Raw genomic sequence first — 22,170 nt, forward strand, 5'->3', positions numbered from 1 at the left:
TGTGCGTCCATAATCTCTATTGCTATACTATTGGCCGCTACACCTTTAGCTTTCTAGGTCCTAAGCTCTGGAATTCTCTCCCTGAACTTCTCCATCTCTCTCTCTCTTTCTATATGACACTCTTTAAAATCTATCTTTGACTACCTTTTGGTCACCGGTGCTAATTTCTCCTTTTGTGGCTCACTGTCAAATTTTGTCCGATTATTCTCATGTGAGAAGCACCTTCAAATATTTCACATTATTGTGTTTATTGGACTGATTAAGTCAAATGGCTAGTTTCCATGTTGTAATTACTGGATATTAGCTTTTACAATAATATGTGCACCTTAGAAATCCCTCAAATGCCATCTTTGTGGATTGTATATTAATAAAATATTAGGGAGAAAGTAAATGTTGTGTTTTTAATGTTATATGGATTCAGAGTCAAATGCACTGTAATATTTTTAAATGAGCAGATTGCATCCACTTTGTCAATTCTATCTAAATCTTTTTGATATTAGGCAACATTTTTTGTTGAATGCTGATGTCACTCACATAACAGGTTGCTCCTGAACAGAAACGAGACCAACATCCTTGCCGGGGTGGGGGCTTGCTGGTGCTGTTGGTGGGTGTTTTACCAGTTTGGCAGGGGGATGGGATACAGAGTGGAGGTATAGTAGGGGTAATGTACAGACAAGTATAGAAGAAAAACCAAGCCAGCCTGGAAGGCAGAGCGTATATAGTCAAGTTAAGGCATAAGGGAGCATGGCAAGGCTGGGTGGCATTTATTTTAATGCAAGGAGTCTTGCGGGTAAGGCAGATGAGTTGAGGCTGTTGAATAACACATGGGGATAGGATATCACTTATATCACGGAGACAAGGTTGAAGGAGGGGCAGGACTGGCAGCTCAATATTCCAAGGTAGAATCTTCAGGTGATCCAGGGGACACGGGGGGAGTGGGTAGTAAAAGAGGAGGTGGTGTTGCAATATTGGTCAAGGAGTCAATTACTGCAATAAGGAGGGGTGATATCTTAGAAGGTTCCTCAAATAAGGCCACATGGGTAGAACCTAAAAACAAAAAGGGGGCTATCACATTGCTGGGAGTGTGCTGTAGACCCCCAAACAGTCAGGGAGAGATAGAAGGACAGATACGTAAGCAAATCTCAGAGAAGTGTAAAAAGAATAGGGTAATCATAGTAGGGGATTTCAACTTCCCCAATATTAACTAGGGTAAACAAAGTGTGAAATGCTTAGAAGGGGCAGAATTCTTAAAACGTATCCAGGGGAGCTTTTTAAGCCAGCACGTAGAAAGTGATGGGGCGGTGCTGGGCCTAGCCCTAGTTTTAAAGAATGAAGCTGGGCAAGTAGTAGATGTGTTAGTGGGGGGAGCATGGGGGTGATAGTGACCATAACTCAGTAAGATTTAAGATAGTTAGGGTAAAGGACAAAGATGGACCAGAAAAATTGGGGGAAGGCCGATTTTAATACGATAAGACAGGATCTGGCCAAAGCGGACTGGGAACAGCCACTTGTAGGAAAATCTACATCAGAACTTTTGGAGTCATTTAAAAAGGAAATAGTGACAGCGCAGAGCCAACATGTTTCCATAAAGGTGAAGCGTGCGACCAACAAGTCCAGAGAACCCTGGATGTCAAGGAATGTACAGGATTAGATAAGAGAAAAAAGGGAAACTTATGGTAGATACCAAGGGCTCAAAACAGCGGAAGCCATGGAGGAGTATAGGAAGTGCAGGTTACTTAAAAAATGCAGGTTACTTAAAAAATAAATTAGGAGAGCGAAGGGGGACATGAAAAAACACTGGCGGATAAAATAAAGGAAAATCCAAAGGCGTTTTATAAGTATATTAGGGGCAAGAGGATAACCAGGGAAAGAATAGGGCCCATTAGGGACCAAAGTGACAATCTGTGTGAGGAGCCGGAAAACGTAGGTGAGATTTTAAAGAGTACTTTGCGCCTGTATTCACTATAGAGAAAGACGATTTAGTTATAGAAATCAGGGAAGGAGACAGTGATTACATGTACAAATTAGCTATGAGAGGGAGACGGTATTAGTGGTTTTAGCAGACTTAAAAGTGGATAAATCCCCAGGCCCAGATGAGATGTATACCAGGCTGCTGTGGGAGGCAAGGGAGGACATTGCAGGACCCTGACATTAAATTTCAAATCCTCTCTGATTACAGGAGAGGTACCAGAGGACTGAAGGACAACTAATGTGGTACCATTATTCAAGAAGGGTGGTAGGAGTAAACCAGGGAACTGTAGGCCAGTGAGTAGGGGAACTTTTGGAAAAAAATTCTGAGACACAGAATTAATCTCCACTTGGAGAGGCAATGGTTAATCAAGGATAGTCAGCATGGCTTTGTCAGGGGAAGATCATGTCTAACAAATTTGACTGAATTTTTCCAGGAGGTGACTAGGTGTGTAGATGAGGGTAGTGCAGTTGATAAAGTCTACATGGACTTCAATAAGACTTTTGACAAGGCCTCGCATGGGAGGCTGGTCAAGAAGGTAAGAGCCCATGGGATCCAGAGCAATTTGGCAAAATGGATCCAAAATTAGCTTAGTGGCAGAAGGCAGAAGGTGATGGTTGAAGGCTGTTTTTGTGACTGGAAGCCTGTGTCCAGTGGCGTACCACAGGGTTTGGTGCTGGGTCCCTTGCTGTTTGTAGTGTACATTAATGATTTAGACATAAATGTAGGAGGTATGATCAGTGAGGTCGCAGATGACAGGAAGATTGGTGTGGTAAATAGCGAGGAGGAAAGCCTTAGACTACAGAATGATACAGACAGGCTGGTCAGATGGGCAGAACAGTGGCAAATGGAACTTAGTCTTGAAAAGTGAGAGGTGATGCATTTTGGGAGGACTAACAAGGCAAGGGAGTACACGATGAATGGTAGGACCCTAGGAAGTACGGAGGATCAGAGGGACCTTGGTGTGCATGTCCATAGATCCTTGAAGGCAGCTGGACAGGTAGATAAGGTGGTTAAGAAGACATATGGGATAATTGCCTTTATTAGTCGAGGCATTGAATACAAGAGCAGGGAGGTTATGATGGAGCTGTATAAGGCGTCTGTTTGGCCACATCTGGAGCACTGTGTGCAGTTCTGGTCGCCACACTATAGGAAGGATGTGATTGCACTAAACCAGGTGCAGAGGAGATTCACCAGGATGTTGCCTAGGCTGGAGTGTTTCAGCTATGAAGAGAGACTAGGTAGGCTGGGGTTGTTTTTCTTGGAACAGAAAAGGTTGAGGGGAAACTTGACTGAGGTTTACAAAATTATGAGGGACATAGAGAGGAGGAAACCTTTCCCCTTAGTGGAGGGGTCAATAACCAGGTGGCATAGATTTAAAGTAAGGGGCAGGAGGTTTAGAGGGGATTTGAGGAAAAAAATTTCCACCCAGAGGGTGGGGGTGTATCTGGAACTCACTGACTGAAACAGTTGCAGAGGCGGAAACCTTCACAACATTTAAGAGATATTTAGATGAACATTTGAAATGCCATAGCATACAAGGCTATGGGCCAAGTGCTGGAAAACGGGATTAGAGGGGACAGGGGTTTGATGACTGATGTAGACACGATGGGCTGAAGGGTCCCTTTCCGTGCTGTAAAACTCTCTGACTCTAAAAGCTATTTACAGAGGTCCATCAGTGAAATGTTAGGAAAATATATTAGAAAAATTCAGCCAGTGCTTCATGCCGGAGTGTAATAAAATCACTATGGTCTCACAGATAAAACGCATCATCCTTTGCATTCACTGAACATTAATACACTGAATACTAACCTGATTATTTTCACCTGGAAGAGAATTTCCATACATAAAACATCCCCGCTTTGAAGCATGTCCATGCAAGTCCACATAATATGCAATCCCACTCTCATGTGGAGGAATGTGCTCAGCAGTTTCTGATGAGTCAGAACTATCAGTTGCCTTCTCACAGCGTGCACCATCCCCACTGGATGAATTAATTTTTCCATTACGTGCCTCTGAAAGCGGCTGCCCATTGTTGTCTTTGCCTTGTATTAATGCATCTGATTGGCCAAGGTCTTTACAGGAAATGATGCAATCCATTTCCCCGTTTTCAAAGTTTTTTATATTTTTGCTTTTCTCCATCTCTGACAGAGTGGTCTCAGTGGGGATAGAAGAAGTATTGATGGAATGATTCAAGTCCTTTGTGCATAAAGGGCCACTCGATGTCAATGAAGACAACTTCCTCCAGTCACAGTTATCTGAAGACACACGGTTGTTAACATGATGATACAGGATGACTGCTCGTGCCGCATAAATTGAAGGGTGCAAATTAAAATCTGGATCCAAGTACAAACGATTCAGATTCACGCCTCTAGAATCAGTCCTGAGAAGTATAAAACATAGAAACTAGAATGATACAGCACAGGAGGAAGCCATTCAGCCCATTGAAATTGTGCTGCCTCTTTGGCAGAGCGATCCTATCAATCCCATTACCTTGCTGTTTTCTGTAGCCTTGTATTTTTTTATGTTCCATGTAAACAAGAATTCGAAACTGTTAATTTGTTAACTGGGCTTCCTTGCTACATACTACATAGTTCAAAGATAAAGTTGTCGAATCAGGTATTCAAAGACACAATTACTGCTGTTTCCTGATTGAATAATACAGTAGCAGTTTAATATTCTCAGGCTTACCGATAATGTCCCCTCACTACACCATCTGGATTCAACATGGGTATAAGTTTAAAGACAAACATTCGTCTCAGCATCCGAGCACGAAGATCATCAGCCCGTAAAATAAACTCTAGGAAACCATTAAAAACAAAACTAGAGGGAGTTTCACCAGGATGCACTCGACTGCTGAGGAAAAATACCTAAAACAGAAGAAAAATGTTCAAGATATAAGTGATTTAATACACAATCAAATGGTCATAGATATGAATGAGTGTTAGAGTACAATAACTCATTTGCCTGGGTGCAATTTCCAGGCCTGGGGATTGGAGAACCAAATAAATCTGCACTTGGGCCTTAACAGAATAAATCAATCATTCTGATACCACACACTGACGCCCAGAAGTACGTCGAGAGCTGAGGGAGGTGTGTGGTAAGCAATGGCATACAATTGTTTTGTAGAGCCAGGAGGAGCACTGTAGCTCCTTACAAATTCACAAAACATTACAATGTTTTAGGGCCTATGTTAGAGTGACCAACTGTAGTACTTTTAAGGACCCCTGGATTGCCAATTTAAGACCTAGAAATGCCAGTTGAATCAGTGTCTCACAAACTCCAAACAGGGCAACAACTCTTAGGAATCCAGGTCTGAAAGGAGTAAAGAAGCCTGATTAAACTGATTATCAAGATACTGCGGATGAAAGACTTCAGTAACATGGAGACACTAGAGAACTGGGGTTGTTTTCCTTAATGTAGAGGATATTTGATAGAGGTGTTCGATCCTGAAAATTGTGAGGAAAGTCAGCAGTCAGGGGATACAGATTTAAGATATTTGTCAGAAGTACCAAAGGCAACATGAAAAAAATTACCTATCCTGTTACGTATGGATTCGCTGCCTGGAAAGGTGTTGGAAGCAGATTCAACTTTCAAAGGGGACTTTGGATAACTTGAAAATGAAAATTTGCATGGCAATGGAGAAAAAGCAGAGGAGTGGGGCTAAATGAATAGCTTTTTCGAATATGGACTGAAAGGCCTCTTTCTGCCCTGATTATTTCTATGATTGTACCAATTTTAAGTCTTGAAAACGTGAACAAAAATGTTAAATTTAGACCTCAATGTCTCCAACATTGTTGTAAGGGAAGAATTAAAGAAAACTAATGAAGACTTCAAAGAACATAAGTGTATTTGCATACTTCTATATGCAATTTCAATGAAGTCAACCAATTTGGAGGTTTCATACAGATTAAAAACTAAATCATATAGACCAGAAAGTCCAAAGTCTATTCCCAATCTTTGTTGAGCCACTAGCCTAGAGTTTTACTGCTGGCTTGAAAAGCTTCTGGATTACAAAAGACAAGAAAACAACAAGAGTTCCAACTCTGAAAGGCAATCCAATGAGCTATGCATGTGCAAAAGGCAGTTAAGAACAAGGTGAGCTAACGATACTGTCAATGATTAAATTGCTGCTAACAGCCACCATCCAGGCACGTGCATGAGGAATAGCCACTTGATCCAAGTATCATCAGATAGCTGCCCACACCCAGCAACCTAAATGTTAAAGAGAGCACCAAAGTACACTACAAATGTATCACTGAAAAGAAGCTACTAAATGTGATTCATTTATCCATATATGTCCATATATGGCTTAATTCCCACACCAATATGGTTCACTCTAACCTATCCTCTGAAATGGCCTAGCAAGTCACTCAGTGGTAGCAAATCGCTGTAAACAAAGGCCCACCACCAGCTTCTCGGCATAATTGGGGAGGGTTAATAAATTCTGATATTGCCAGTGACAGGCGCATCCTGCAAATGAATTTTAAAAGAGAGGAGACAAAAGCCGGTTGGAAAATTTAACAAGTACTTGGCAAGTGTTTTGCAAAAGCTTATAAAGTTGATGAAAAATTAAATCCTACTTTGGGTAAGAAAGAGGCGAGAGGTATAATGATTTAAAGGAAAAAATCAAATGTTGGAAAAGTTAGTCAAGCTAAAGCAGGATAAAATGGCAGGGCCTTCCAGAGTACATTCAAGGGCACAGAGAAATGAGAGCACAAATAATAAAGGTTCTGGGAATTATACTTCAGCCTTCTGTTGAGGTGGCTGTAACAAACAGCAAGTGCAATACCCATTTTCATAAAAAGACGATAAAGCAAACTCAGTAAATACACTGATGTTTAGCATTTGTGGTAGGGAAATTTTGGAATGTTTCATTAAAGATAAAATTGCTACATTGTTTATTTGAGAAAATAACTATTGTTGATATGAATTTCTAGGAGAAAATCATGCCTCACAAACCTGATAGAATTCTTTTAGAAAGTGACTGTAAATGGGAAAAATGCTATAGATGTGACAGATATGAACTTTTAAGGCAGAATCTGGCAAAGTACTATGGTGAATAATTAAGAAAACTAAGGAATTTGGGGAGGGAAGAGATGGGGGAGGATAGCAAGTTAGATCAAAAACTGGTTAGATGGGAGGAAGAACAACTAAAGAAAATGACCAAAAATACTAGATAACTGAATCAAAAAAAAAATTTGGGACACACTGAGTGAGACAGCCAGCATCTGTAAGAAATGAAGAATGTTAACATTTCAGATATAGTCCTTTGTCCGTGCAGATAAGTTAAAGGGTGCTTTCTCAGAATGGTTGGAAGTGAGTAGCAGCATCTCGAACAGCCTTTGTTCACACTGTATATCAGTGATGTGGATGGCGGGCTAGAGGCAGTATTGGCCAAATTTGGAGACAAAACTAAAATAGGAGGCAAAGGGCTACATTTTACTGCCCTCTATCGATGTGCTTGAAGGTGGGGAGGAGGGCTTGTAAAATACAGCACGTGGCCTGCTAGCTGCCTTCCCGACTGCTGCCCCTGACTTGTCTCCCATTTTACAGTGGGAGATGCAGGCGTCAACTAATGGCCATTTAAGTACCTCAGCACACCCTGGCTGCTATTGTGGCTGTGGCAGGGGAGGCCCACGCCAAGCAGGTAGCCCAGCAGCTTTTACTGGTATTGGGCAAGGAGGTAGGGTAGCGAGCGACCTCCTTTGGAGGGTCCCCTGTGCCCACTGGAAGCATTTCCTACCTCCAAAGGTCATACCCAACCTTTAACTCTTCCCTCTTGGCCTCTCCAACTTAGCCCCCAAGCACCCCCACCACACTCCTTGCTGGTGCCAGCCAGCCAAACCTCACTGATATCCCAGACTTCACTGAAGTTCAGCTTCCATAACCTCCTCTTCAGGGACTGGCTGTCATCCTGGCAGTGGTCACCACTCAAGACTTGGCACCAGTGGACCTATAGAGCTGCTGGTCAATGTCAAAGGCAGGACTTCTTCCCCGGGTGGGGGCAGAAGTTTTGCTTTTAGCCCATTAACACCCCATCCTGCAGGCAGCCAGCTTTCTCATGGGTGGACTACCAGCTAAACTTGTCAGGCAGGGGATGTGGGGGGGCACAGGGAACACAGTAAAATCCAACCCATAGTGTTATGAGCTCTGAACTTTATAAGACAGTTATGTTTTGAAATGTACCTTTTGACTCAAAATAAAAGAGACAATTCCAGATAAGCACCTCAGCTCGGAGACATGCCCATGTGATCCGGTTGTCAGAGGAAAACAAACTCACACAGAAACTCAATGAAATGTGATGATCTTTGAGCCAGAAGCAGTAACAGTAAGGAAAGTTTGTAATTATCTTGAAATGCTTGGGTAATGTGTAATTACTTTTTAAAAATGTTTGAAAAGGACTAAAAAGGTTTGCATCAACTGTAAAGAGATCAACTATAATTTTTGGATAATAAGAAATATTGGTCCCTCTGACCTGGTGATCCTTGACCTGGAAGCAGTACCAACAGGAAGGAAGTTAAAAATACAGAAGCCATGTGACCAAACACAAAGACGACAGGAAATCTGAAGGCAGAAAGCAATCAGCAAGCTGAGTCTGAGAGTTGGATTCCTGAGTGAAGTGAAAGCACATTTAGGACGGCTCTCACTGTTTCTTTCACTTCTGAGTGATTGAATGCCCAAAATATGCCACACTCTGTGCAAAGATATAGGCGGTTCTGGTGGATCAACAGTACCACGACCAATGGGAGCTAACAGTTAAGAAAGTTCCTCAAAGAAGTGCGCCATTCAGGCAAGACTGCACAGGTGGAACCCTGTTTATGTGGAAGATGCTGCCTGTGGAGAATCAGCTAGGTCACTGAAGGAAAGGGACAGGATTTCTGCTTGGGAGAACTGTATGACTGAAACTGGGCCAAACAGGCAGAGTGGACTGTCTAGAAAATCTGTAAGATAGACTTTGTTGATCTGCTATTCCACATGCAATTCATAGTTTGCACTGACCATGACTTACTTGTTAATTTATGTTTAATTTACATTGATTCTGATTTGTGTTAAAGTAAAAATTACAACAAGTGGTCTTGGTAATTTCTTCATCGGAGGCATTCGGTAAATTTGGTTATTTTGGCTTACGAGACCCCACGGGGAAGGTAACATTAGCAAATAATTTGGAGGGCCAAAGCAACCCATAAAGGAATGCTATTAAGGTGAAATGGGCAAAAAAAAGGTAGCTAGAATCTAATCTCAGTAAATGTGAGATGGTGCATTTTAGTTAAAAAAAAGGGAAAGCTGGTTGATGCAGGAGAGGAATATGATAGCACCTTAAATGGATGTGGTTACAGAAAATTAAATTGCTGGGTTTCATGGCAAGATGTATGGAGCAGGAAAGTTGAGATGCAACTTGGCTTGTATTATTTTGAGCACAGAAGATTGACGGGTAATCTAATCAAGGTTGTTAAAATGATAAAAGGATTTGATAGGGTAGATAAAGAGGAACTAATTCCTCTGGTGGGAAAATCCAGAACAAAAGGGCATAATTTTAAAATTAGAAGCAGGCAACTGAAGAGTGAAATTAGGGAACATTTCTTTAACACAAGGGTAGTGAAAGTCTAGAACTCTTCTCTCAAAAAGCTATGGATACTAGTTAAATTGAAATTTTTCAAGACTGATGTTTTTTTTTAGTTAAGGGCAACAAGGGATATGCATCAAAGATAAGTAAATAGGGTTGAGGTACAAATCAGTGATGATTTAAGTGAATGCTCAAAGGATTGAATGATCTATTCCTGTTCCTATAACCACAGCTGTGTGCAGATTTAGCCTTCACACTATAGGATAATCTTGAGGCAATAGCTGGGGTACAGCACAAGTTCATTAGGATGTTGCCAGATGAGAGGAAATATAAATATGGGAAAGATTTAAATTGTTTTTTCTTGGGCAACCTAGAATAAACATTCATTTAATATTAAATGTAATAAATTTAGGATAGGGAATAGGAAAAAATAGTTTCATGTAGAAGGTTATGAGACTGTAATTTACTACAGGATGGGAATAGAGGGACACGGACCCCAGAAGTGCAAAATGTTTTAGTTGACGGGCAATACGATCGGCGCAGGCTTGGAGGGCCAAAGGGCCTGTTCCTGTGCTGTACTTTTCTTTGTTCTACAAGACTTAGTGATAAATGCAGAGACCCAGTCAATATTTAAGGATAAGTGATTGATAAAAAGGAGTATAAAGGGTCATGGAAAAATATTGAATACATGAGGTTAGGGCAACTACTCTTGTTGAGGAAAAACACCAACACACGTAATGGTTGGCCCTGACAGCCTGTTGTAACTTCTGCGCAAATTCCTTGCTCTAATGCAAATCAGTGCCTTCAGGAAAGGAGGGCAGAAAACAAGGGGAATAAAACAATTTCAACCATCAAGAATACTGAAGTCTCTCAATTCTTTAAAAGGGTTGGTAAAATGTAACTAAAAATTGGACCTTCTATGCAGCAGAAAATCTAAGTTTGGACTTCGCACTTGGATTACAAGAATGCACAGCAGCTTTACACAAAGTAGAAAGCTTCCCAAACTGGAGATAGAAATAATTTTCAAATAATGGTTTTATGTTCATTACTGGACAGTTAGCACTTGATTGAATCTAGGTGAATTAAAAAAAAAAATCAATAATGGCTAGGAAATCTAAAAGTTGTACATTCACGTTCCAAATTGTCTCCCAGATGAATTAATATTCCTCTTGATAAAACTAGCCACAACACTAAATGAAAATCGGAAATCCACCATAAACTGCTTTTGTCTATCAGCACAGATTGCTATACCACCTGTAATTACCATAACTTCTTATGTGGAAATGTTGACTGCTAGCAAAACCTTCACGCATGGAATGGACAGCTTGGGATTTTCTTACCTGTTTTCCAGTGAACTGCTTTGGGCGAGGAGTGGAACGATCTGGAAAAAGCTTTTCAAGTCGTGGTTCACATTCCAGTGTCATTCCATCACACGAAGTAATGGTGATAAGATCAACACGTCGTTTCTCCAAGGAATAACACAAAGGCTCACGGTGATAGTAAATAGTATCTGAAAGACTGAAATAAAATTTGCTCCAGTTACAAGCTGGACTCTTCGCGAAGTTCAAATAATAAACCATTTAAATAAAAAGTACTAAGAGTACCCAAAGAAGGCAGCAGGAACGTTGGTTATGTGTTCAATTTAAAGTACTTTCCCGTGTACAAAGGAGGACCAAAGAGACAGCTTTTATACAGGCATTTCAAGGAGAACTTCACCTTCATGTGCTGGCCAGTAGCCTCTGGGAGCTCCAAAACCCAGCACAGACTTTTGCACGTTTAATATCACAAACATCTAAAAACAGAGGACCCTGTTTGCCTAGTGAGTTACAAACTGGCCTTTTATTGGTGATCAGAATTCAAATTAAGTCCAGATGGAAGATTCACTTATCTGCTTGCCACAGGATTCTGTGAAAATGGGTTCGAGTGGTCTAAATTCAGTTCTTTGTCAGAATAGACCTGCAGCACACAGCCATCTTCAATTCAGCATTAATTGGCAACCTTACTCGTGGGGGGGGGTGGCTACAGGATGGCTACACGGAAATGAAAAAACAAAAGTCACAATGGTGAAGTAGAGGTGCTCATATGTTAGGGTAGGTGATAGAAATTTTACTCCACGTTTGATTATTTTTATATTTGCTAGTGTGGTTGGGTGGGGTGGGGTATTAGTATCGGTATTGTCGCTGCACCAGTAATCCAGAAACCCAGGGTAATGCTCCGCTGGGTTCAAATCCCATCACAGCAAATGGTTGAATTTGAATTCAATACAAATCTGCAATTAAAAGTCTAATGATGACCATAAAACCATTGTCAACTGTCATAAAAACCCATCTGGTTCACTAATATTCTTCAGAGAAGGAAATCTACCGTCATTACCTGCTCTGGCCTATATGTGACTCCGCACAGCAATGTGGTTGACTCTTCTATGCCCTCTGAAATGGCCTTGCAAGCCATTCAGTTGTATCCAACCGCGAGAAAGTTAATAAAAAGGAATAAACCTGGAAAGACCACCTGGCATCAATCTAGGCATCAAAAACGACAATGGCAAACTCAGCCCAAGCAACCTTGTAAATTCTCAGAATCACAGAATCCCACAGTGCAGAAGAGGCCCTTTGGCCCGTTAAGTCTGCACCAACACGTGAGAGACACCTGACCTACCTACCTAATCCCATTTACTAGCACTTGGCCCATAGCCTTGAATGTTATGACGTGCCAAGTGCTCATCCAGGTACTTTTTAAAGGATGTGAGGCAACCCGTCTCCACCACCCTCCCAGGCAGCGCATTCCAGACTGTCACTACCCTCTGGGTAAAAAAGTTTTTCCTCACATCCCCACTAAACTTCCTGCCCCTCACCTTGAACTTGTGTCCCCTTGTGACAGACCCTTCAACTAAGGGGAACAGCTGCTCCCTATCCTTGCCCCTCAGAATCTTATACGCCTCGATCAGGTCGCCCCTCAGTCTTCTCTGCTCCAACGAAAACAACCCAAGTCTATCCAAACTCTCTTCATAACTTAAATGTTTCATCCCAGGCAACATCCTGGTGAATCTCCTCTGCACCCCTTCCAGTCCAGTCACATCCTTCCTATAATGTGGCGACCGGAACTGCACACAGTACTCCAGCTGTGGCCTCACCAAGGTTCTATACAACTCCAACATGATCTCCCTACTTTTGTAATCTATGTCTTGATTGTTAAAGGCAAGTGTCCCATAGGCCTTTTTCACCACCCCACTAACATGCCCCTCCGCCTTCAGAGATCTATGGACACACACGCCAAGGTCCCTTTGTTCTTCAGAACTTCCTAGTGTCATGCAGTTCATTGAATACTTCCTTGTCAAATTACTCCTTCCTAAGTGTATCACTTTCAGGGTTAAATGCCATCTGCCACTTATCTGCCCATTTGACCATCCCGTCTATATCTTCCTGTAGCCCAAGACACTCAACCTCACTGTTAACCACCCAGCCAATCTTTGTGTCATCCACAAACTTACTAATCCTACCCACTACATAGTTATCTATGTCATTTATATAAATGATGAATAATAGGGGACCCAGCACAGATCTCTGTGGTACGCCACTGGACAATGGCTTCCAGTCACTAAAGCAGCCTTCTGTCTTCACCCTCTGTCTCCCACAACTAACAGCACTCTGGGTGTACCTGCACCACATGGATAGCAGCAGTTCAAGAAGGCAGCTCACCACCACCTTCTCAAGGTCAATGAGGGATGGGCAATAAATGGTAGCCTAGCCAAGGACGCTCACATCCCATGAATGAATGAATAATAAAAAGGATGTCGCTGGCGAGCCTAACATTTAATCCCTAATTGCCCTTGAAAAGATGGTGGTGAGCTGCCTTCTTGAACCGCTGCGGTCCATGTGTTATAGGAACATCCACAGTCCTGTTAGGAAGGAAGTTCCAGGATTTTGACTCAAAAAGTGAAGGGACGTCGATATAGTTCCAATACCTGAATAGCTGACCCACAAGTGCCTGATGCTGAATGCATTTCTCGCAATGAGAGGCAGTAAAAAAAAAACTAAAGAACTTTCAAAAAAAGGCAAATTGAAGATTCAATTTGAAATGCTGCCAAAAAAAATCCCTCTAAAAATAAAATCTGATGCCAAAATGTGTTGCTGCCTCTGATCTATATCCCCGAGAATCAGTAGGTTTGTCATCAGCCATCACATTGAGGAAACCAGCCACCAAAAGCCTCCAAGAAACTAGTGTGATGAAGAGGAAAGGAGCTAGAAAAAAATTATCGAAAATGATCTTTAATCAATCTAGTTTAACCTAATATCAAAATATAATCATCCTTCCCCATAGATTCACCTACAATTTCCAGTCACTGAATCCTTCCGAGATTTCATTAAATTGGCAAATAATGCTAATGTGGGACCTCTTGAGTTACAGAGTCGAGCAATGAACAGAGTATGCGCTCACTGCCATTGATTCCATCAATAGCTTTTGCAATCTTTGCCAGAGATGCTGATCATTTAAATCAACTTACAGCATACCTAACTCAAGGAATCCCACTGCCCTGCTGGTTGGGAGTTTTATACAGTATTGAGAAAGATTAGTCAGAGAAATAAACATACAGTCACTATGTACAGTGACCTATGCCTCCATCCTACATCTGGGGAGCAGGGAGCTCAAACTTCTGCCCTGGGCAGCAAAATTGCTGCCTCTTACAAATCAAAAAGAACCCCAGAATCAGTCCATCCAAGCAAAGCCTAGAAGCACTGTAGGCACTCACACCTAAACTAAGTTAAGCCAAAATCTTATCTGAAATAACCCTTTCCAAAGATCAGACAATAGGCAGTGATCACCACAAAACCCACCGCAAGACAGACGTAATGATCTACCCAGTTGACAAATCTGAAACCATGAATTACACCAGTGTTCGCAACTACAAAAGCACAAAAACATCTCCAGACCGCCACTACAAGAGAACTACTAGGGCAATACCAAGACTACTTAAGTTCCCTCTTTACCAGAACTCAAAAAGAAAACTGCATCATATCAGAAAATTCTGAATCAACTCACCCTGACAGAGAAACACATTTCATTCATGAGGATATATGAAGCATTAGAAATAGGTTCAGGCCCTCAGCAGAGACAGGCCCCTGTCAATAAACTTGAAGCCCAGGCACACATCTAAAAGCTGGATGAAATTTTCCTGTTGATCAGAATACTTAAAATTATATCTCGATTGCCACACTGGAACAGCATTTATACTGTGATTAAGTGCGCTGGGGTGGTGTGTCTGAACATAAGACTGAATGGCTCATCTTCTAACGATGAAAAGATAAAGAACTGCCAAAATAGATGAAATGGACAATCAGGGATACCAGAATAACAATTCAGCATCACTCAATATTTACACTATTTTCATTTTCCGACATGGAACATCTTGCACTTATCTATATTGAATTGCATTTGTCTTGGGTTCTGCCCAACGCACTTTTCATCCAGCACCTTCTGGAATTCCTGGTGGTTTCAACAGTTTTGAGAACTCCACTAGTTTAGTATCTGCAAATGGGACCAGTATCCAAAAGTACTGCTGAATTCAGGTCATTTATATATAAATGTATGAAACCCCAATATTACTCCCTGGGGCAAACCTACTTAATGTCTTCTCAACATTACATCAATCACCTATCCAGTGCTAAACGCTTTTATCACCAAATCCCTAATCTCAAAATTTTATGTAGAACACCCATTGCTTATTGATTCCACATCCAGCACTTAACTAATATACACCAATTGGCCTACGATATAATCACAAAAACTGCCATGTAATAAAGTAATGACCTGACAATCCATAATATGACTTCTGCAATGTAATAACATTGATTTGTTATAAACCATATTCTTTCCATCTGAAACTGAATTGGGATATTAGAATTTGGATTATTTTACATGTATGCACTGGCATTTGATAAACAGATTCCTTGTACAAATTCAAAAGGCCAAAATCTTGCTGTTAACATAAACAAATTTTTGATTTAATGACCTCTTCAAAAAGGGAGGGAGACAAAAAACAAGTAATTATAGGCCAGTTAGCTTAACATCCGTCATTGGGAAAATGTTTGAGTCTATTATAAAGGATGTAATAGCAGAGAATTTAGAAATGCATGGTATAATCAAGCAGAGTCAGCATGACTTCATGAAGGGGAAATCATGCCTGACAAGTTTATTAGAATTCTTTGAGGAGGCAACAAGCAGGATAGATAAAGGGGAACCAGTAGATGCAATATATTTGGATTTCCTAAAGACGTTCGATAAGATTCCGCACATAAGGCTACTTAATAAGATAACAGCCCATGATGTTGGGGGTAGTATATTAGCATGGATAAAGGATTGGCTAACTAATAGAAGACAGAGTTGGGATAAGGGGGGTCATTTTCAGGATGGCAGCCTGTAACCAGTGGAGTGCCACAAGGATCAGTGCCGAGGCCACAATTATTTACAATATATATTAATGACTTAGATGAGGAAAATGAACATACTATCGCCAAGTTTGCAGATGATACAAAAGTAGGTAGGAAGGCAAGTGGTGAGGGTGACACAAAGATTCGACAGAGGGATATAGACAGGTTAAGTGATTGAGCAAAAACTCGGCAAATGGAATATAATGTGGGAAAACATGAAATTATGCACTTTGGCAGGAAGAATAGAGGAGCTGAATATTATTTAAATGGAGAAAGACTGCAGAAAACTGCATCACAGAGGGTTTTGGGAGTCCTCATACATGAATCCCAAAAAGCCAACATACAAGTTCAGCAGGTAATAGGGAAGGCAAACGGAATGTTGACCTCTATTTCAAAGGGAATGGAGCATAAAAACAGGGAAGTCTTGCTAAAACCATACAAGGAACTAGTTAGATCACCTCTGGAATACTATGAACAATTTTGGTCCCCTTATCTAAGGAAAGATATATTGGCATTGGAGACAGTCCAGAGAAGGCTCACTAGGTTGATCCTGGTTTTGGAGGGATTTTCTTATGAGGAGAAGTTGAGTAGATTAGGCCTGTACTCATTGGGGTTTAGAAGAATGAGAGGTGACCTTACTGAAACATATAAGATTCTAAGGGGACTTGACAGAGTAGATGCAGAGAGGTTGTTTCCCCTTGTGGGAGAGTCTAGGGCCAGAGGGCATAATCTCAGAGACAGGAGGAATTTCCTCTCTGAGGGGGTAGTCAATCTGTGGAATTCTTTACCGCAGAGGGCTGTAGAGGCTGGGTTGTTAAGTATACTCAAGACTAAGATAAACAGCTTTTTAATCAGTAAGGGAATCAAGGGTTATGGGGAAAAGGAAGGAAAGTGGGGTTGAGGATTATCAGATCAGCCATGATCTCATTGAATGGTGGAGCAGGCTCAATGGGTCGAATGGCCTGCTTCTGCTCCTACATCTTATGGTCTTATTGTATTCATATTCTTTATATTCATTTTACTGGTTTGCTGTGAATTGTAAATGTATTAGAATCAAAACCACGGGCTGGTGACCAACATAACTTGGGATGGGAGAGCTCTATTTTGGGTTTTGTAGCATTGATTTTGTTAAAACATGAACAGCATGGTTCATCAATACCTTCTAGTACTGACCTTCAAAAATTTCCTTCTCTCCATTCTCATTACCCCAGCATACATCACGTACTGCGTGTTTCACATTCGCCAAATTTGACCTTTGTGAACTCAACTATTTATCTAGCTTCAGCTAATTTACGTTTGGTGTGCAGGTGCCAGACCTTAATTTGACCCTCACTCAAAATGAGCACAGGACTTCAAGAACACAGCACCATACAAGTTAAAAGCAAAGAACTGCGGATGCTGGAAATCCAAAACAAAAACAAAAACAGAAATATCTGGAAAAACTCAGCAGGTCTGGCAGCATCGGCGGAGAAGAGCACAGTTGACGTTTCGAGTCCTCAGCGTTCTGTTGCAGGGTCATGAGGACTCGAAACGTCAACTGTGCTCTTCTCCACTGATGCTGCCAGACCTGCTGAGTTTTTTCAGGTATTTCTGTTTTTGTTTTTACCATAAAAGTTAAATAGTATTTTGCCCTGTTAGCAGGGAAATAGTGTTTACCCACTCAGAGAGAGCCCTGCTGCACCAAAGGAGGACTTACATTTATATAGCATCTTTTGCAGCCTCAGGACATAATAAAGCACTTTACAGCCAAACTATACTTTTGATGTGCAGTTACTCTTTAATGTAGGAAATGCGGTATCCAATTTGCACACAGCAAGCTCCCACAAATAGCGCTGAGATAATGACCAGCTAATATGTTTTACTTGTTTGTAGGGGTATGACTATTTTTGCCAGGACACCAGGGATAACTTTTCATCTCTTCAAAATAATGGCATGAAATCCAGAAAGGGCCTCAGTTTATCATCTAATTTGAAAGGCGACACCTCAAATGGTGCATTAATCCCACAGTACTGTACCAACTATCAGCCTGGATTATGTGCAAAAGTCTCTAGAGTGGAACTTGAATCATCAACCTTCTGACTCAGGGGTGGGAGTGCTACTACTGAGCCAGGACTAAAATTGGAGAGTAGGGGTCTATTTATTTAAGACTAGGAGCAGTAAAAAGGAAACAAAACCTAGAACCTACAGAAGGTGGCCTCACAATATAATTGTTGTAATGAGTCTCTACCACTCTTACTTTTTGGTAATCTTCAGAAATTGGCTAATACTAGGCAGAAGGGATAGGTATAAGCGCCGCAGTTTGTCTTTGGAATTTAGTGGCAGTTATTTAATTTCTCACTTATGTGTATGTGAAAATTTTCCCAATTATCAGATATGTACATGGCTCTCACATGGCCTTCCTGAACATGATAGGAAGCAAGTGCACTGAAGTGAACAACAGCAGTCCATTTCTATTCATAAACTTACACATCAACCTAATATAAAAGTTGTTTCTCAAAGGGCAACTATATTTTCATGGCAATCATTTGGAAAATTAATTACACAAGGTACTCTGTTGAAGCTCTGAGATTGCACCCTACCTCCTTATAGTCAGGTGTTTACAATATTCAAATTTTTCATCCAGTTGCGTCAACATCTCTTGGCATTCAGAGTATGTGAATGGAAAACAAAATGCAAAGTAGGTTGTTGCTCCACGATATTCAAGAAAGCGATGCATGAAGGAGAGAATAAACTGGTTTTCCACCATCTAAATTGAAAGAAAATGGTGAAAAAAGTAATGAGAAAAATTTTATACGAATGAACATTTGCACCCTGCAGGCGGCAGGGTGCACTGATTCAAGCAGTCATTAGGCACACTAAGTGGGGACAGATTGATGGGAAGGAATAAAATTAGCAGAACCTCTATAATATTTGAATAGACTCATAACGGCACAAGACATAGAGTTATTACAGCACAGAAGGATGCCATTCAAACCATTGAGTCCATGCTGGCTCTCTGCAGAGCAATCCAATCAGTCCCATTTCCCACTTTATCCCCATTGCCCTGTAAGTTTATTTTGTTCCAGTGCCCATCCAATTTCCTTTTGAGATCATTTGTTGTCTCTGCCTCCACCACCTTCATAGGCAGCAAACTCCAGGTCATTACCACTTGCAGCGTAAGAAAGTTCTTCCTCACGTTCCCCCTGCATCTCTTGCCCAAAACGTTAAATCTGTGTCCCTTCGTCATATCAGCTAATGGGAACATCTTTTCTTTATCTACCTTATCTAAACCTGTCGTAATCTTTATCAAATTTTGCCTCAATTTCCTTTGCTCCAAGCGCAACCCCAACTACAACCTTTAGTTATGCTCTTCCCCACAAATGAAAACATTCTCCCTATATCTGCTCTATCAAAACCTTTCATAATTTTAACGACTTCTATTAGGTTACCCCTCAGCTTTCTATTTACAAGAGAAAAAGGCCCAGCTTGTCAATCCTTTCCTGATACACATGTTTCTGGTATCATCCTTGTAAATCGTCTGGCATTTTCACCAGTGTCCCTATATCCTTTTTACAATTTGGTGACCAGAACTGCATACAGTTCAAATCAAGGTTCAATACAGGTCTAGCATACCTTCCCGAGTTTTCAATTCTATCCCTCTAGAAATAAAGCCTAATACTTGAGGGTTTCCTATACGATCGCTTTGTTCCTCTACCTCAACTAGTGGCAATGTAAAGTATGATACAAGAAGCAACAATTGGGAGAAAATAATACATAATTCATGGCAGATTGTTTGTACAATACTAACATAAGGGGAAATAATATTAACTCTTCTTGAAGAGATATTTCATTCCACGGAAACAAAGGGAATTGGAGTTCACCCTTTTAAACAGTTAGGCTGCTTTAAGGGTTATTATAGTGACAATGCAACAGTGCTGCCCTTGCTGTAATTTTGGTGATAGCTTGAAAGTGGGAACATTTCCATCAAAATAGTTAGTGACTGAATATATTCCTACATTTTGTGCTGCTAACACTGTGAAGTACCGGCATTAAGCTAATCTGTTTGTTATCTGCAATAAACTTCATCTAGAACAGTGAGAGCGGCAAACAAACCTGATAGCTCAATTACTGGGAATTCTCCCAATGGTTTGTTTTTGAGCCAGTGACTACATCTAAATCCACATCGTCATACAAATTATAGGTGTTCAGAATAGACTGGTGTCTAGACACAAACAGTTTAAAGAGTGCACATCCTGAAAAGATTTGGCAGGCATCTGAACAGACAATAAACTGCGAATCTTAACAAATTAGGCAAGCAGTTTAAAATATCAATGAAGAAAGCAAACAAATGCATGCATATCAACAAGATTCAGATAAAATTTAAAATATGATATATATCAACAAACTCCAGAAAAATATTCATTATGGCAAATGAAAGAGAGTCAGCTCCGTGGTGACACTAGTTAGTAATTTACTTAAAAATAACCTGTGTGAACAAACCAAACATTTATTAATATGTAAATCAGCCAGCTACTTGTGGCATGAAAGAGATACCCCACAATTTGTGAATTGCCACACTTTGCTGGAAGATAGCCTCCTGAAAACAGTATCTCATTAACCTCTCCGCAAATTATGTATAGCTCTACAATGCATAAGTATGTAGTATGCCACTTTTTCAAGTATTGGCGCAGGAAACTGGCACATGGTTAGGATTAACATCTGCAAAGGTGAACACAGCCTCAACCATGGCACCTTCACAAAGCAGGGTTGAGAAGGAAGAGAGAAAGCAAAATAGATCAAATGTTTATCCTTGCACTCAGATTTCCACAGCACTTAAAGTCGCAAATGACATCCTATGCAATGGTAACCATGGTAATCTATCCCTCCTTGTCCTTTGTGGCATGGGTGACCACACCATTCTCCTCCGATTCTTCTCCTCCATCGCTAGCTGGGTGAACTCATCTGATTGTAGCCACAAGATCTTGTGCAACAGCTTCTTTTTCCATTAGCGCTGCTGTTCGCCAAAGGTCCATCCTTGGCACCCTCCTATTTCTCATCTCCATGCTGCCCGTCAGCGACATCATCCAAAAACACAATATAAGTTCCTGATGTGCACTGACAACATTGAGCTCAACTTCAGCACCACCCCTCTCAATCCTTCCACTGTCTATAATTTGTCAGATTGCTTCTCCAACATCCAGTGCTAAAAGGGTAGAAGTTTCCTCCAATTAAATTTCAAGAAAACCAAAGCCATTATCATCAGTCTGTGCTGCAAACACTATTCCAAGCCACTGACTCCAATCCCTCCCCATGGCAGTAACAGAGACTGAACCAGGCAGCTGACAACCTTGGTATCATATTGGAACCCAAGATGAACTTTCAACCACACATCCACTCCGTCACCAAGACCATCTACTTCTACCTCCATATCATCGCCTGACTCCTCCCCTACCTCAGCTTTTCTGCTTCTGAAACAATCATCTAGTACCCATGTTTGCACTGATCTACATAGATTCCTGTTTGAGAAATGCCTCAATCTTAAAATTCTCATCCTCTAAAGCCTCACCATTCTTAACTCCAATCCTGGCCTCCTGCATTCCCCATTTTAATCAGTCAATACATTCCGCTACCTAGACCCTAAGCTCTGGAATTCCCCTAAGCCTCACCACTTCTCCAACTCTTCTAAGATTCTCCTTAAAACCTACCTCTTTGGTCAAACTTTTGGTCATCTGCCTTGAGATCCCCTTACTTGGCTCAATGTTAATTATTTTCATAGATTACGTTTCTGATGTTCTACTATATTAAAGGCAATGTATAAATGCAGATTGTTGTTGCTCTTCATGAAAGGCTAAGTTAACCTGACCCGGAGAACAAAATGGAGCATCAGTTTTCATGCTGTAGCTTCCAAACTGAACACAAACTCAGAAAATTAGTGCAGCAAAATGGCTTTAGTAGCAACTGCACACAAAAAAAAAATTTAGTTAAAAAAGTTAATTCAGAATATGTTAGAAGTATTAAACATAAGGACCATCCCAATGCCATTGGGAATAAATTCCAAAATTTTATTTGGCTCATGATCAGTACCAAGATCAATGCCCCCACAAACTTAAACAAAAAAATTTCCATTATTTTCTTTCCAAAAATCAGATGTGGAAATCCATGCACATTGCAACTGTGATGTCAGTGTGTACAGGTTGGATCTGATTTTCTGCAGGAAAACAAATAAAGGT

General features: G+C 40.9%; 1 protein-coding gene across 4 annotated transcripts in view; it reads right to left on the bottom strand.

Moving 5' to 3' along the window:
* Nucleotides 1–22,170, bottom strand: part of agbl5 (AGBL carboxypeptidase 5) — a 138,944-nt gene that overhangs the window by 89,479 nt on the left and 27,295 nt on the right. For all 4 annotated transcript variants that reach the window (XM_041187595.1, XM_041187594.1, XM_041187591.1 and 1 more), the window contains 4 exons: nucleotides 18,541–18,707; nucleotides 10,877–11,054; nucleotides 4,661–4,839; nucleotides 3,782–4,352 (listed from right to left, as the gene is read on the bottom strand). In XM_041187595.1, coding sequence (XP_041043529.1) covers nucleotides 3,782–4,352; nucleotides 4,661–4,839; nucleotides 10,877–11,054; nucleotides 18,541–18,707 — 1,095 coding nt within the window. The remainder of the gene's footprint in view (nucleotides 1–3,781; nucleotides 4,353–4,660; nucleotides 4,840–10,876; nucleotides 11,055–18,540; nucleotides 18,708–22,170) is intronic.

Source organism: Carcharodon carcharias, chromosome 5 (genome assembly GCF_017639515.1).
Source record: "Carcharodon carcharias isolate sCarCar2 chromosome 5, sCarCar2.pri, whole genome shotgun sequence".
In the NCBI taxonomy this organism is placed as follows: domain Eukaryota; kingdom Metazoa; phylum Chordata; class Chondrichthyes; order Lamniformes; family Lamnidae; genus Carcharodon; species Carcharodon carcharias.